Here is a 17,795-nt window from a genome sequence, read left to right as displayed (position 1 = left end):
CTGCTATGAGAGAGAGTGTGTTGGGTAACAGGGGTGACTAGGGTCAGTGGGAGTCAGGCCATGGAGCAGGAGGACAGCTATGACCGCTTTTTAAACACCTGGGGACCCAACAAAAGCCACCGCCATCACTGACACTATTTACATGTCTATGTGGTATCTCGCTACAGACGCTACTCTGATTGACAGAAACACATTTGAATCATTTAGCAGACGCCCTTATCCAGAGCGAGTTACAGGAGCAATTAGGGTTCAGTGCTTCACCTAGTCAGCTTGAGGATTCAAACCAGCGACCTTTCGACCAGCAACTGGCCCAACCTCTTAACCGCTAGGCTTCTTGACGCCCTACACAGACGGCATCCACTACTGCAATCCCTGCCTGCACCTGTTGACCATTAGTAATGGTGCCACTGCTCTCCCTCCTTCCCCCAATTCACCCTCCTTTGTGGGGCAAAGTTGACACATTCCTCTGAAATGTTTTGGTCAATCTGAACTGGGAGCATGTGGAACACTGGCAGACTGTCTATTGGACAGACACATACAGAACACAATACCATAGGCGAACATACAGTAGCTGTACAGTGCTCAACACTGGGGGACACATTGCGGTCTATGTAGAGGTCGCGAGAGGACACAACGGGATTCATTTATAATCTACAGGATTCCGACAGAACATCCATCCTCATTATGTCCTAAAAATGGACATGTTCGTTCTCTCTCTCTCCCTCCCTCCCTCCCTCCCTCCCTCTCTCTCTCTCTGTCTCTGTCTCTGTCTCTGTCTCTCTCTCTCCCTCTCCTGTAGTGTCAGTTGCATTCAGTAGTGTTCTCCCTCCTTCAGTGGGATTCGGCTAGGCTTTGTGTTAAGTGTGAAAAAGAGTGTTGGAAGGAGTGGAGGGGGATTGGAAAGGGGGAGGAAGAGAAGACAGGGGCAACTCTTTAAAAAGCGGGCCCCTCTCTTCCTCCTCCCGCCGAAGTCAAGTGATCGATGGGCACATTTACAAGAATACACACACAACAACACACAAACTCAGAATAGCAAACAAGCAGAGACTAAACACCACTGGGTGAATTCCAAAGTGATGGCAGAGCGTGGTCTGGCTTTTTCTCTTAGACTTTGTCTTCGTGATGAATGAAATCATACTTTTAAAAATAGAAGAACTCGCTGTGCCTCATTCAACTTAAGTGAGGCATGTTTCTGTGGGCAAACACACGTACACTCCCCAGGGCCGGGTCCTAATATGACGCTTTGCCTTGCACACCCTCTTCATCCACCCTTTTGCCTCTAAAAATGACACGTTCCTTAAAATAGGGCAGAACATTCCGGTGGAACTTTTACGGGGTGCCTCCTCTCCTCTCACAGCTTGGCGGTAATAAGTTAATTCCCTGAAGGCAGCAGCAACGACAGTTGTAGGACACTTTGACCCAGTCTGGTCGCGCGGTTGCCGCGGTGACAGAGCGGAGGTATAATGTCCGTTGTGTTGCTGCGCTCCGTGTTTGGTGACCCGTGTCATCGGCAGCTTGGCAGTGGTCTGGTCTGGGGCGGGCAGTGAGATGCTGTGAAGCAGTGTGTGTGTGTGTGTGTGTGTGTGTGTGCACATGTGTGTGCGCATGTGTGTGTCTCACCTCAATGTCTCGGATCAGGAGCTGAGTGGGCGTCTCCACGGGGGCTTTTGTGTCGATGACCTTCTGGACAGCGCAGGCCCAGTGCACAGCCTCATTGAAGTGCTTGGTGTACAGCCTGTAGCAGTGCTTACGCCCATACACTGTGATGCTCCAGTACCCTGAAACACACACACACACACACACACACACACACACACACACACACACACACACACACACACACACACACACACACACACAGAGAAATTAGTCATCAGTGTATCGTGCAATGAAAGCATGAGTAAACAGAAACGGAACTTTCAAATAACAATATAGATATAGAGAGCAGAATCCAAGGCCTATACTTATGTAGTAACTTTGGTTTCAGAAAATAAGGAAGCCTGCTCCACTCTCCCTCTCATGTGGTCTGAACATGGGACACTCCACATATCTGGTGTGACTCCTGCTTCCTCACTTCCTCTCTGGGTTTCACAGAGGTCAGCGGTCACCCCGAGAGGGGCTCCCAACTTTATTAACCACTAAGCCCAACCGAAACACAACGACTACAACCAAGTCAGGACAGAGGTGTGTCCTCTCCTGGCACAACACCTGGCCTAACGTCCTGTAAGAACTGAGAAAGCCCTCTCTCCTCCATGTGCACAGGAAGTAGTAACTGTACTGGACACGCTACAGGCAGTGTGGACCCCCGGGCCAATCATACCCTGAGTTTGTTACCATGTGATCTCCTGCTAGCTGCGTGACTTGGCATACTGATTTTTCTTTGTTTAGATTGGTCAAGTTCAAAAGCCAAGTGAGGCTAAAGTGTGTGTGTGTGTGTGTGTGTGTGTGTGTGCATGACCCCATTCACTGCTATTTCACAAGTGAGAGATAGAGAGGTGGAAGAAACAAAAAAAGACTGAACATTTCAATGTATAAAGGGGCAACACAATGCGAGGAACTCCTAGTCCGAGTCACCCCCCCTCCCTCTCTCCTCACACAACAATAGCATTTCACCTGTATTTCCTTTCCGATTCCTGTCATTCGGGGTGTTAAATGGTAAAGGGTCATTCTGGTGCTGATGACTCAGAAGGTTCCAGACAAACCCAAGTTGTGGAGAGAAAAGTGGACTGGGTTTTCCAGACTTCCTCTGGGTGTACTGGGCTTACAGGAACTGAGAGGAGACCGGAAATCCTCACATTACGACCGCTTTGAGATCTTTACCAATATTTGATCATTGAACCAATACGGAACTTACTATGTGGGGCTTAGTTATCTAAACAGGGAATTTGGGATGGCGTGTATATATATATATATATATATAAATAAGAGAGAGAGACAGTGGGAGACAGAGAGAGAGTGTGTGTGTGTCTATACATGCCAGCACTCACCCGTCTCCTTGAAGGTCTGTTTGTCTGGCCAGATGACAGAGCAGAGGTTGGTGAGCACCAGTGTTCCCAGTCTGCGGGCTCCTCTCTCTGAGCTGCTGTAGTAGTCTAAGGAGTCCTGGCTCAGTACAAACCAGTAGCATCGCTGCTTGATCCAGCTTCCACGCACCTCCCGGAACAGCCAGCCTACAACACACGCACAATGAATGTGTGTGATTTCACCTTTATTTAACCAGGTAGGCCAGCTGAGAACAAGTTCTCATTTACAACTGCGACCTGGCCAAGATGAAGCAAAGCAGTGCATGCTATCAAAAAGGCAGCCTCATCCAAAAAGTGTATGTGTGTGTGTTTTTGCGCATGTGCCTCTGTGTGTGTGTGTGTGTGTGTGTGTGTGTGTGTGTGTGTGTGTGTGTGTGTGTGTGTGTGTGTGTGTGTGTGTGTGTGTGTGTGTGTGTGTGTGTGTGTGTGTGTGTGTGTGTGTGTGTGTGCATCTGTGTGTGTGTGTGTGCGTCTTATTTGGTTGAATGGAAGGCTTAATTAGTTTGGGCTGAACATAATCACTAAGAGGTTGAACCCATCAGACATAAAATATGTCTGCAACGTGCAGAACAGGTTAAAAATAACGGCAGCTAATGGTATAGTCAGACATTAAGGCCTGTGTGCCTGCCACCAGGATAATTACAGCTGTAAAAAAAACACACAAAGAAGAAAACGGGAGGTTAGAGAACAGTCGCTGGTGGTGGAGTAGCAGGAAGAGAACTGGTGGACTGATCTGTCATTAACGCCCAGAGAGGGAGGGAGGGAGGGAGGGAGGCTGATACATTCTCCTGGCTCCATTCACCATTCCACCCCTGTCACATAACCATGGCCCTCAGAACTGGGTGGTGTTCAGTAGGCACAGAACGAGACAAAATGTTTTGAAACTGACCCGAATTTGTCCAATAAAAATGTTCATTTTCCATTTCATAACTGTTTGTGTTTGGTCTCTACTGAACAGGATCCTGGGCTGCAGTGTCCAGCTTTACATGAAGGGGATGTACACTACATGGCCAAAAGTATGTGGACACCTGCTCGTCGAACATCTTGTACCAAAACCATGGGCATTCATATGGAGTTGCTCTCCCCTTTGCTGCTATAACAGCCTACACTCTCCTGGGAAGACTTTCCACGAGATGTTGCAACATTGCTACTGGGAATTGCTTCCATTCAGCCACAAAAGCATTAGTGAGGTCAGGTACTGATGTTGGGCAATTAGGCCTGGCTCACAGCCGGTGTTCCAATTCATCCCAAAGGTCAGGGCTCTGTACCACTTTGCGGCTGAGCCGTTGTTGCACCTAGACGTTTCCACTTCACAATAACAGCACTTATAGTTGACCGGGGCAGCTCTAGCAGGACAGAAACTTGATGACCTGACTTGTTGGAAAAGTGGCATCCTATGACGGTTCCATGTTGAAAGTCACTGAGCTCTTCAGTAAGGCCATTCTACTGCCAATGGTTGTCTATGGAGATTGCATGGCTGTGTGCTCAATTTGATACACCTGTCAGCAACGGGTGTGGCTCAAATAGCCGAATACACTAATTTGAAGGGGTGTCCACATACTTTTGTATATATAGTGTACTACCAGTGTCCAGAGGGGAAAGTGGTTGTACTGTTACCAAACACCAGGCATGCAGCACCCCATAGAGTGTCCCCCAAACGGCACACTGTCCCCTGTGTAGTACACTACCTTTGACCAGGGACCATTGGGCTCCGGTCAAAAATAGTGCACTATATAGCGAATAGGGTGCCATTTGGGACACAACCTGTGTGTGCAAACTGTTCCCTCTAAATATTTAATCTCATAGAGCTGAGGGTAAATAAACCGGGGTTGGCCAAGCTCTGGCCAGGGGATGCCCGTAGAGAGAGAGAGGAAGAGGATGCAAGGGATGGATAGGGGTGGCGGTGAGAGGGAGGGGTAAAACGAGAGAGAGCAGTCAGAGTTCAAAGTGAGGGCTGATGGATAGGCTGGCAGCGGGCCCTGGCTGGTCACCTGGCCCAAAGCTGGAGCAGGGCGCTATGGTGAGGGCAGGGTTATGTGGCTGTGCCATCTGTTGAGTGTGTGTGTGCGTGTGTTTATGGGAACAGCAGCGCCATGTTCATTGGGCTAACTTCTTAGAACAGCTCTGACGACCGAGCAGCTTCCTCTGTGGTTAGCAAGCTGCATGCCACCTGTCAGCTCTCCCTCGCTTTCCCTACAGCTCTTTTCTCTTCGCTCAGGCTCTCCCGCTTTCATCCCCCCCGCACCAGCTCCCCTTTTTCCTGCCGTAAAGTGCTTTTCCCTACATGCAAAGCCCCCATTGCTACCATCCCCCATGTGTAGTGGGAGTCTACACACGACTCATTATGTTTCCCCTTCCCTAGTGGCAGCCTGGAACACACTATAAACCCACCCAATACAGTCCCCAGGTACTTCATGTGGATTACAGGAGCAGGAGCATAAAAATCAACAGGAGCATAAAAACCAACATGAAATGGGTAAATAAAAAACTATGAGGTAAGACAGGACGGGATTGGGTGGGGTGGATGATTGGGTAGGGGGTAAAGGGGTGTGGGTGGACTGGTTAGCGGAGACCTGGGAGGCAGGATGTCCTGCAGCTGCTCTTTTTGAGACAGTGAGATAGAGAGACGGCCGACTTCGGAGGGAGAGAAGAAGGAGAGAGAGAGAGAGAGAGAGAGCAGAAGAGAGGGAGTGAGAAAAGTAGAGAAAGAGAAGGAAAGGCAGTGAGGGGGAGAGAGAGAGAGAGACATTGAGAGAGAAAGGGTGAAACAAGAGTCCCGGTCAGGACCCCCTGCCTACCCTCCCCCCCGCGGTCCTCCATCTGGATCCCATCTCCCTGGCCTGCTAATGCGTCCCCCGGGGGCCACGGCTCGCCCTTAATTTGTTTCATTTGTGACCCCAGACCCCTAATGCTGGCCCTGCCCCCTGAAACACAAATTGAGCAAACACTGGAGTCTGTCTCCCTCTGGTTCTGCTCTGTCCTTCTATCTCTGTGTGTACATTCTGTTTGTTCTGGAGATTTGGGGGAGATTAAAAAGCATCTGATAACAAACCGTCATCCATAACGGCGCAGAGCGTTAATGAGCTTCAACACTAGGATTATGGGCTGAACTGAATTAGACAGAGATCCAAACAGAAAGGGAAACGATTGCAATTGAGTCGACTGAATCCCTTTCCAAATGACTGGAGTACTGGCCACTCTTAAGTGATATGTAGCTAAAATTGTTCAGTTTTACCGCGCATGAACAAACAGAGGAATTTAATTTATGCTCGTTACTGCATTCTGTCTAGGAGTTTCTCACTCCTTCGCTACGTCAATCTCTCTCTCTATATCTCTTTTCCTCTCTGTCTGTCTCGGCACGGTTGATGGCCTATTTTAGACAGCGAGGCGACCCTTGGCCCCAGTTGCCTGAGGATGTCCCATTGAACACCACGCCAAACAACTAGGGACACCCTAGCTCCAGGACATTTCAAAATATATCCCTGCACACAACGAGGGCATGAACAGAGCAAGGCCTTCACATGTCCTGGAGCGTCAGTGGTGCTGGAGATGGTGGTGGTTGGTGGGGAAGACGGTCCGACTGAAGAGAAGAAATGCCAAGGCACACAGCCACCCCAGGGGCCCAGGGGAAGTATCCGTCCTCCGATTGGGAAGGAATGCACCCCCCCCCCTAACCCCATCGCCTGCCCCTCTGCCCGGTCTCAGACATCGGAATAGAGGGAGGAGGGGTGCAGCCAGCCAGTCGGCCAGGGGTGCTGCATGGTAACTGCTGTCCGAATTAGCCGATCAGGCTGCCGCCATCCCAAAGAGGACGTAACTTATCCAAGCGCTGGCATTTTACTGCAACCGTTTCGGTAGCAGGAAAAGCACACATGAATAGCCTGTGAGATCACTCCTCAAAAAGCGTCAGGCTTGCAAGGCTCTTAATGCCGCTGATGGCCATCATTACATGATTACTGGGGGAAGGGTGTTGTGTGTGTGTGTGTGTGTGTGTGTGTGTGTGTGTGTGTGTGTGTGTGTGTGTGTGTGTGTGTGTGTGTGTGTGTGTGTGTGTGTGTGTGTGTGTGTGTGTGTGTGTGTGTGTGGGCTTAGCCGTGGACCGTGAAGTGTACAGTATGGCCTACTTATTCAGTGATAACACCGCAAACATGCACGGAGCTCAAGCTCGGCTGACGCTCTCGGACGAGTGAACGTCATCATCCCACAGACTGTTATTACTGTACATGCAAATCACTGGAGCTGAGACACAACAGCCACACAGAGAGAAAGCAGAGAGAGAGAGAATAGAGGGATGGTGTAGGGGTGTGTCAGCCAGGCAGGCTCACCTTTGACCAGCAGCTCGGGGTCTTCTTCAAGGCCCATCTTGCTCTTCGCTATGATCAGACTCTTCATCTCATCAGGAACCTCTGACAGACTGTGTCTGGGTGAGACAGAGAGAGGTGGTAAATAACAGCATCATACACTCCCACAGTCAAGCCCCCCACACACCCTATTGGCTCTGAGTCGAGGGGAGGAGGGTAACCCCACACAACCTCTGCCCACCCTAAGCCTCTCTGACACCCTAAGTGAGAGCGGAGAGGGGGACAAGTTGAAGTGCTGTGAATATCGTTCCCTCCACCCCTCCCCTCCCCAGCTGCATGCATTCCACGCCACTGTGGACAGCTCGTCTCTCTTTAATTGGTTTGGCTGGCGGGCACAGCGGAGTGGAGGGAAGCGGAGGACTGAAAATAAAACGTGACAGAGCGACGCCGGACTGACTCAAAGCCAGCCAGCCAGGCAGTCGCAGGCCAGAGAGAGAGAGAGGACTGACTCAAAGCCAGCCAGCCAGGCAGTCGCAGGCCAGAGAGAGAGAGGACTGACTCAAAGCCAGCCAGCCAGGCAGTCGCAGGCCAGAGAGAGAGAGAGGACTGACTCAAAGCCAGCCAGCCAGGCAGTCGCAGGCCAGAGAGAGAGTTCAAAGGGTTACACTGTTGTCAGCTAATCGAAACCCATAACAAACATCAAAAGCATCTGGGAATTATGGGGAAATTGTTGTGAAATGCTCTCTCTCCTCTCTCTCTCTCACCTCTCCTCTCTCCTCTCTCTCTCCCTCTCCTCTCTCTCTCTCCTCTCTCTCTCTTCTCTCTCTCTCCTCTCTCTCTTCTCTCTCTCTCCTCTCTCTCTCTCTCTCTCTCTCTCTCTCTCTCTCTCTTCTCTCTCTCTCCTCTCTCTCTTCTCTCTCTCTCCTCTCTCCTCTCTCTCTTCTCTCTCTCTTCTCTCTCTCTTCTCTCTCTCTTCTCTCTCTTTCTCAACGGCCACGGTCAAAGAAGCCTTGAAAAAGAAAAGCCACCAGTCATGGTGGTAGCGAGGACTTTGGACTGCAAAGTGACATTTGTTTCAGACATTTGGCCAGGCAATGTTGTGGACGACTGAGAGCTCAAGCTTGTTATCGCTGGCCAAGGCCCATTTCCAGACCATTAAAGTTGTTTATAAGGTTTATCTATGCTCATTATATTTATCTAATTTCGAGTTTATTTTCTCTATTTCCTGCGTCAAACTAGCGTGTGAGGTATGAAGGGACAAACCCTCCTTCCTTCCCCTGAAAACACCAGGCAGGAAATTAGTTTTGGCAGGCGGCCCTCCATCCCTCCACCATGTACAGTCTTAGATAGCGTTTCTCTGGGCTGTGATTATTGATCAGATGACTGTGGAAGGTTATTCCGTACGGAAGTCAGACCTAATCGATGAGTCTGAATACACCCTATCCTGCTCAACTTAGCTGACTGTTCATCTACAATACATGACACCTGCTCAAAGTATCTCACTATCCCAACATCCACTAGTTGACCCTTGTGTCAATACGTTTGCCTGTTTCAGACCGTACAGTAGTTGGAAAATAAGTGTGTGTATCAGTCTCTAATTTAGGCTGATGCTCAGACACACAGGGAAACACTATACCGCATTGGCCCACACAGAGTGTACGACTGATTCGCCCGGGGAAACGTCCGAGAGACACCAGAGGGCGAGAAAAAGAGGGTCAGAGCCCTGTCCTACTACAGCCAGTCTACCTCTGCAGCGAAGCCCAACAGCGAAGGCAGCATTCAAACAGTAACGTCATCTGGGACCTTTCCAGTGTTTCGTCGCATGTCCCTCTTCTCCTAAATACAGAAAAATACATCCGGAAATCGGAGGAAGGCTCTTTTTTTGGAGTCTGCGAATAACCCCTTGCTGCAGAAACAGATGCAGACAGACCTTCAAACAGTCATTTAAATGGAGAACTCAATGCACCGATGGGGATTTGGATCTATAGAAAACTCCAGCGCAGGCAGCTAGGGGATATAGCGTGTTGGTATGTGGAGGACTTGATATCAAAGCCTATGATCATTTTTGTGCTATCGTCTGCATGTACAAACTCTGGACAGCACCAGTACAAACGTGTCCTGGACTGGTACCTCTATAGTTTGGGCCTTGCTCAAGGGTACAAAAGCAATGTTAGCCATGTTCCTCGCAGAACTTCAACCAGATATCTTCTAGCCGGTGAAATGGGTCAAGTTCCTACTTAAAGCTACAGGCGACTTACTTTATGTATGCACAAGGGTTTCCCAGTTTTAATTTACCAGCCATTTGAGAAATTTCCCAGACACATATGCATTGGGTGCACTAGGGGCGTCCACCCACGGTGCTCAAAAATACATCACATTTAAATCTAAAGATACAACAGCTAGGACGGGGTTGCTAATACTGTATGACTAGGATTGTGCATTTGACTTCTGGACAAGGAGAGAAAGTTGATGTGAGAACGGGAGAGAAATGGCAGCGAGCGTGGCAAAAGGCCAAGGTGACTGTGTTGCGGCTCTCAGGGAAAAGCATCTAATATACGTGTGAACATAATGTGTCTTGAGTATAATTTCAAATGTTGAGACAAGAACAGGGGGAGGGGTGTGTGGCGAAGACAGCCTATAGGCCGTCTCTCTCCAGAATGCATGCTCTCAGCTCTCCAGAATCAACTCAGCTGTCTCCCACCAATTCTCGCGCATTCATTGTTTCTTGTGAATTGTTTGCCCTAAAAATGTTAATCGTTATCAATTCCCCATTACATATGTTACCAACAGTAAATGAACCGTTAATCCCCGTCATTTGGTTACATTCATTTATGTTAATGCATTGTATTACTAATTAGGCCTACAGTCATTTACCGTTCTCATTCTTGGTGTGTAAATGCTGTTGAGAAACACGTTTTGGTTCTATTTCATAGCCATCATTTACGAGTTGCCCCTTTTTTCATTGTCTTTTGTTTGGAGTGCTCCATGTGAGCGATCAGCATGGGTCTTGTTAATGTTGAGGGAGCTCGCACGTCTGGGCACGCAGAGAATTAGCCTCCCTGGCCTGCTGCGCACAATGCCCATTTGGGGATGTATGATATCTGCCTGTCCTAGTCATCACCTTCACCACCAATAAGCTCAGCTTCTCAGTAATCTTTTCTTCGCCTCACACAGTAAGTCAACGAAGTCCGTTGTTTTGAAACCCATTGCAAATGACAGCCTAATAGTTCCTCACAAAAATCTCCCCCTCGATAATCACCAAGCCTCGGTGTGAAAGAGCAAAATACAATCATCTGATGATCCCATATATCCAGTGGAAACGTCATAAAATACTTATCCTTTCCCTTGCGGCTGTCTGTCCGGAGCTCACTGGTGCCTAGACTCTCAGTTCCGAATAGGCTCGTTGATACAATGTTGCAAGTTAGGGCCCAGATCCAGTTGATTGATTTGATACAATGTCGCACTTCACAAGCGACAGCGCAAGTCAAGAAAGATGTAAAGGGAGGCAGACAGGCTGAGTAGGGAAATTAAAGTTATTGAAAGAATCAGAATTTTCAGCAGTATATTTTCTACTGTTTTTATGTATTTTTACTTTGTTGACAATGTAAGTAAGTTATAGGCCAACAGTCGCATTAGCCATCTCGGAGTTCCACGCGCTCATTTAGGCTATTTAGCCGCCAATGATCAGCGTGTGTCAATGTGTCATATGGCAGAAGCTGGTCCTCTAGCAATAGTTGAATCTTACATTTTAATTAAGATTTTTATGATTATCCAGGGGGCAACGATTTTGAGAATCGAAAACATTATTATTGATATGAACCAGTGCCATCAAAATACACATTTCATGAAAATGTGAAAATGTGAAAATCATAACTGACCAGCAGATTGGTAGAAATAAATGAAAGGCTTATGCTTCCCCAAACTTCAAACTCAAGCACCGCCTATAAAGTCATTAGAAAACAATTGCCTCCACCTTTCTATGGTCTGATTTTCAAGCAAGGAAAGACTCATGCCTCATAATATGAAGTAAAACACGCAGGTTTCAAACAATGAAGTATGTTTTCAAAATGCATACTGCCTCCAGCTCACATTGTAAAGTGGTGGGTGACTCGCTGATAGCCTTCCTACTGTTGTTTTTTTCTCCCGGTTCATTTCGCCAGCCAAAATTTTATTTATCTGCTTTACAAAAAAATGTCATACAGCCAAAAGCCGGCAATTGCCGGCTAACGGAAACCCAGGTATGCACATGACAACCCTGAGGAGCAATACTGTTGGTGAGGATAACCCTAACCACATGTGAAAAATGACACGTTTCAGAACTAGCAGGAGACAAGATTCAAGAGAGATCATTTGAAAGATTTGAGTGGAGGGAAATGAGGGGAAAGTTTGTTATTTATTTATTTTATTTCACCTTTATTTAACCAGGTAGGCTAGTTGAGAACAAGTTCTCATTTGGAGGGAAACAGGATAAAGTAAGGAGAGGGAGGGCCGGGCTAAAACCCTCCAGTTGACCTTTTACTCTGTCTCTGTTCAAACAAGCCTGACCTTCAGCTTCAATGGGCCCTCAGCGAATCAGAGGGCCCATCTGGGTCCACAGGACTTCAGCTAACGTCTAACACACAATCTGCCTTTGTGACTTACTGTAGACACAGGCATCACCAAAAGTCATATCAAAGACAAAACCATATGGGAAGACACAGGGGCTTGTTCTAACTTTGAAGCCCATATGCTATAGGTTTGGGAGGTAGGCTACTTTGTGTCAAGGAAAAGAAGTCGGGTGGGTGGGTGTGAGTCTATGACACTTTGGTAAGCTGATCCAGAGCGGGCTGTCCAACACACTTCTGTTAGAAGTTCAAACAAGAGGATGAAGCACTAAGCATGTCGAGAACCAGACCAGCAGAGAAACTGTTCAGACGACAGAGAGACAACAGGCCTAGGCTTTGCGTCATGCTACTTTTAATAATTATTCCTTAAGAGTCTACTGACGCACCCATGCATCAATCTAAATAACATACTACAGCTGTCAGTTGAAGCTAGAGATACCACATTCGCCTATGTCGCCCTTCTGCGTCGGTGGTGAAAAGTAGCAGAGCTACAGCGGTGTTTGTCAGACCAGGAGACATCCCGAAAATCGGTCTTGTCACAAAAACGTCTGTAGCGTCCAACTAACTAATATAACCACTATATGGAAAGACGAGACTCTCACTAGCACAATGTTTTAGCTCGACGACCCCCACAAATGTCACGGGACTTGTCTGAAGGTAACCTGTTCGTTTTTTAAAAAATGAATGGAAGTATGGAGGTAGTTTTGTGCCAACAAAAAAAGGGGTTAAATGTAAACGTTAAATGTAAAAAAATATATACAGTAGCAGTCTAAAGTTAAGACACACCTACTCATTCAAGGGTTTTTCTTTATTTTGACATTGTAGCATAATAGTGAAGACATCAACACTATGAAATAACACATATAGAATCATGTAGTAAACAAAAAAGTGTTAAACAAATCCAAATATATTTGAGATTCTTCAAAGTAGCCACCCTTGACCTTAATGACAGTGTTGCAAAATCTTGGCATTCTCTCAACCAGCTTCATGAGGTAGTCACCTGGAATGCATTTCAATTAACAGGTGTGCCTTGTTAAAAGTTTATTTGTGGAATTTCTTTCCTTCTTAATGCATTTGAGACAATCAGTTGTGTTGTGACAAGATAGGGGTGGTATACAGAAGATAGCCCTATTTGGTAAAATACCAAATCTATATTATGGCAAGAACAGTTCCAATAAGCATGGAGAAATGACAGTCCATTACTTTAAAGACATGAAGGTCAGTCAATCTGGAAAAATGTACGTACTTTGAACGTTTCTTCAGTTGCAGTCGCAAAAACCATCAAGCACTATTATGAAACTGGATCTCATGAGGACTGCAAAAGGACCCAGAGTTACCTCTGCTGCAGAGGATAAGTTAATTAGAGTTACCAGCCTCAGAAATTGCAGCCCAAATAAATGCCTCACCGAGTTCAAGTAACAGACACATCTTAACATCGACTGTTCAGAGGAGACTGCGTGAATCAGGTCTTCATGGTTGAATTGCAACAAAGAAACCACTACTAAAGGACACCAATAGGAAGAGAGACATGCTTGGGTCAAGAAACACGGGCAATGGACATTAGACCGGTGGAAATCTGTCCTTTGGACTGATGAGTCCAAATTTGTGATTTTTGGTTCCAAATGGTGTCTTTTTTAGACGCAGATTAGGTGAACGGGTGATCGTCACATGTGTGGTTCCCACCGTGAAGCATGGAGGAGGTGTGATGGTGTGGGGGTGCTTTGTTGGTGACATTGTCTGTGATTTATTTAAAATTCAAGGCACACTTAACCAGCATGGCTACCACAGAATTCTGCAGCAATATGCCATCACATCTGGTTTGCTCTTAGTGGGACTATCATTTGTTTTTCAACAGGACAATGACCCAATACACCTCCAGGCTGTGTAAGGGCTATTTGACCAATAAGGAAAGTGATGGAGTGCTGCATCAGATGACCTGGCCTCCACAATCACCCTACCTCCACCCAATTGAGATGGTTTGAGATGAGTTGGACCGCAGAGTGAAGGAAAAGCAGCCAACAAGTGCTCAGCATATGTGGGAACTCCTACTGTTGGAAAAGCATTCTAGGTTAAGCTGGTTGAGAAAATACCAAGAGTGTACAAAGCTGTCATCAAGGAAAAGGGTGGCTACTTTGAAAAATCTCAAATATAAAATATATTTTGATTTGTTTAACACTTTTTTGGTTACAACATGATTCCATATGTGTTATTTCATAGTTTTGATGTCTTCACTATTCTACAATGTAGAAAATAATAAAAAATAATAAAAACCATTGAATGAGTAGGTGTGCCCAAACTTTTGAGTGGTACTGTATATCTTTTCTGAGCTTTCTTTTATCTCTTAGATCTCAAAACATTGACTGTCTGTTTTGCCATTTATGAATGTGTTATTCAATGCACTTCTTTAGTGGTAGCCAAATTCCAAAATATTTTTAATTTGTTTATTATACAGTATCTACAGGGCTCCTTAAATCCTAAATCAAATAGCTAAATGATCCATGGTATGACTATCTTAAAACAATTCCATATGTTAGCTTAGTAGAACCCCCTCCCCCCAGAGGCTTAGACTTTAGAGGTTTTAACAGGCAAATCTGCACCCAGCTGTCCACACAGGCCCAAAGTAATGCTTAAATTCTGCTAATTGTGTAAAAAGGGGCTTGTGAATGAGTGGTGTAAACAAACTATCCAAAACAAGCTTCCATAGCCGGATGGATGGGGGGTGACGGGGGGGCGGGGGTTGGTGGACCAGGTTGGTTGCTGGTTTCATTTCATGGGAGAGAGCCCTGGTGGTGTGTGGGTGCTAGTTGGGTGGGTTGGTGGAGGGTAGAGGGGTTGGGGGTGTAGCTGTAGTGCAGCTGGGGACACATGTTGGCACTCTGACAGATGAGGCAGAGTGCCACAGCTGTCCAGTAGCCCCCCTCCTTCGCCCCCCGCCCCCGTATTCCCAGAAGCCCCGGCTGAGGCCATGACGGAGGGGCCTTGAGTGCTGACTTCCTGTGGGGGCCAGGAAACAATTTTACACGGGGATTAGACGTCTAGGAGGGAGAGCAGACCAACAGAACCCCCCCCCAATACTAAACTACACCCCCCTGGAGAGACCATGACACAGTCAGGGACTAGGAGACAAGACACTCCCATTTTAACCTGCTGTTTCAGGTTTTTGTTTAATATTCAAACGTTTCAATTGATCTGTTGATGTGAATATGCAATCTATGGTCTGACGTGTAAGTCACCACTCCAGCATTGTCCTGAGGAGGTTTTTGTGTTTGAGATGTCAGGAATTTGGTGAGAGAAGGAACAATACCCCTGTGGTGCTTTGTTTACGGAAGTGTAAGGGAACACATGGAAAAGTCCTGCAGCTCAGATGGCATATATATCTCTCTCCCTAAATCTCTCCCTCTCTCTTTCTTTTACTCCCCCTCTCCACCCCGGTCTTTCCCCTGTAGGCCTAACACCAGCACGCTAAGCAAAACCATCTGTTTGCCCCACATAAACGGGAAGCTAGCTCACAAAGAAAGAGAGAGAGGCGGAAGTAGAAAGAGTAGGTGAGAGGGAGTGCCAGAGAGAGAGAGGGGGACTGAGGGAGATGGAAATTAATCATTCTCTTTTGGGTGAATACAAATATACACATGCCCCCATATACTGTACGTCTGATAGACAATTTAACTGTACACAATTATTATCAAATAAAAAATAAAAACACAATTGTATTTGTCACATGCGCCGAATACAACAGGTGTAAACCTTAGTGAAACGCTTACTTACAAGCCCTTAACCAACAATTCAGTTAAAGAAATAGAGTTAAGAAAAATATTTACAAAGTAAAACAACAACAAAAAAAGTAACAATAGAACAACAATACACAGGCTGTATACAGGGGGTACCAGTACCGAGTCAATGTATGCAGGGGGTACCAGTACCGAGTCAATGTATGCAGGGGGCACCAGTACCGAGTCAATGTATGCAGGGGGTACCAGTACCGAGTCAATGTATGCAGGGGGTACCAGTACCGAGTCAATGTATGCAGGGGGTACCAGTACCGAGTCAATGTATGCAGGGGGTACCAGTACCGAGTCAATGTATGCAGGGGGTACCAGTACCGAGTCAATGTATGCAGGGGGTACCAGTACCGAGTCAATGTATGCAGGGGGTTACCAGTACCGAGTCAATGTATGCAGGGGGTACCAGTACCGAGTCAATGTATGCAGGGGGTAACCAGTACCGAGTCAATGTAAGCAGGGGGTAACCAGTACCGAGTCAATGTATACAGGGGGTACCAGTACCGAGTCAATGTATGCAGGGGGTACCAGTACCGAGTCAATGTATGCAGGGGGTACCAGTACCGAGTCAATGTATACAGGGGGTACCAGTACCGAGTCAATGTATGCAGGGGGTACCAGTACCGAGTCAATGTATGCAGGGGGTACCAGTACCGAGTCAATGTATACAGGGGGTACCAGTACACAGTCAATGTATGCAGGGGTACCAGTACCGAGTCAATGTATACAGGGGGTACCAGTACCGAGTCAATGTATACAGGGGGTACCAGTACCGAGTCAATGTATGCAGGGGTAACCAGTACCGAGTCAATGTATACAGGGGGTACCAGTACCGAGTCAATGTATGCAGGGGTACCAGTACCGAGGCAATGTATGCAGGGGGTACCAGTACCGAGTCAATGTATACAGGGGGTACCAGTACCGAGTCAATGTATGCAGGGGGTACCAGTACCGAGTCAATGTATACAGGGGTACCAGTACCGAGTCAATGTATACAGGTGGTACCAGTACCGAGTCAATGTATACAGGGGGTACCAGTACCGAGTCAATGTATACAGGGGTACCAGTACAGAGTCAATGTATGCAGGGGTACCAGTACCGAGTCAATGTATACAGGGGTACCAGTACCGAGTCAATGTATACAGGGGTACCAGTACCGAGTCAATGTATGCAGGGGGTACCAGTACCGAGTCAATGTATACAGGGGGTACCAGTACCGAGTCAATGTATACAGGGGGTACCAGTACACAGTCAATGCATACAGGGGGTACCAGTACCGAGTCAATGTATGCAGGGGGTACCAGTACCGAGTCAATGTATGCAGGGGGCACCAGTACCGAGTCAATGTATGCAGGGGGTACCAGTACCGAGTCAATGTATGCAGGGGGTACCAGTACCGAGTCAATGTATGCAGGGGGTACCAGTACCGAGTCAATGTATGCAGGGGGTACCAGTACCGAGTCAATGTATGCAGGGGGTAACCAGTACCGAGTCAATGTATACAGGGGGTACCAGTACCGAGTCAATGTATACAGGGGGTACCAGTACCGAGTCAATGTATGCAGGGGGTACCAGTACCGAGTCAATGTATACAGGAGGTACCAGTACAGAGTCAATGTATACAGGGGGTACCAGTACAGAGTCAATGCATACAGGGGGTACCAGTACCGAGTCAATGTATGCAGGGGGTACCAGTACCGAGTCAATGTATACAGGAGGTACCAGTACAGAGTCAATGTATACAGGGGGTACCAGTACAGAGTCAATGCATACAGGGGGTACCAGTACCGAGTCAATGTATACAGGGGGTACCAGTACGGAGTCAATGTTAGTTAGGGTTATTCATACATGTAGGTACGGGGAAAGTGACTATGCATTGACAATAAACAGCGAGTAACAGCAATATACAAATAAAGGGGAGGCGGTCATGCGTGCGTGCGTTTGCATTTGTGTGTATGTGTGTCTGGTGTTTGTCTCGTATGGCTGAGAAAGAGAAGGCTGACAAATGAAACAGTCTGACTGCTCAATATTCTATTTTATTCGTGATTATCACCACCACTGGGCTCTCTCTCTCTCTCTGTGTGGCCT

The 17,795-nt window shown here is 47.2% G+C and overlaps 1 protein-coding gene across 3 annotated transcripts in view; it reads right to left on the bottom strand.

The window, feature by feature from the left end:
* Window positions 1-17,795, bottom strand: part of LOC118365284 (unconventional myosin-X-like) — a 49,423-nt gene that overhangs the window by 14,607 nt on the left and 17,021 nt on the right. For all 3 annotated transcript variants that reach the window (XM_052490907.1, XM_052490905.1, XM_052490906.1), the window contains exons 3-5: window positions 7,349-7,443; window positions 2,988-3,170; window positions 1,621-1,778 (exon numbers count right to left, since the gene is read on the bottom strand). In XM_052490907.1, the coding sequence (XP_052346867.1) occupies window positions 1,621-1,778; window positions 2,988-3,170; window positions 7,349-7,443 (436 nt within the window). The remainder of the gene's footprint in view (window positions 1-1,620; window positions 1,779-2,987; window positions 3,171-7,348; window positions 7,444-17,795) is intronic.

Source organism: Oncorhynchus keta, chromosome 32 (assembly GCF_023373465.1).
Source record: "Oncorhynchus keta strain PuntledgeMale-10-30-2019 chromosome 32, Oket_V2, whole genome shotgun sequence".
In the NCBI taxonomy this organism is placed as follows: domain Eukaryota; kingdom Metazoa; phylum Chordata; class Actinopteri; order Salmoniformes; family Salmonidae; genus Oncorhynchus; species Oncorhynchus keta.
The sequence above is the reverse complement of the archived record's forward strand: the minus strand, read 5'-3'. Positions and strand labels throughout refer to the sequence as shown.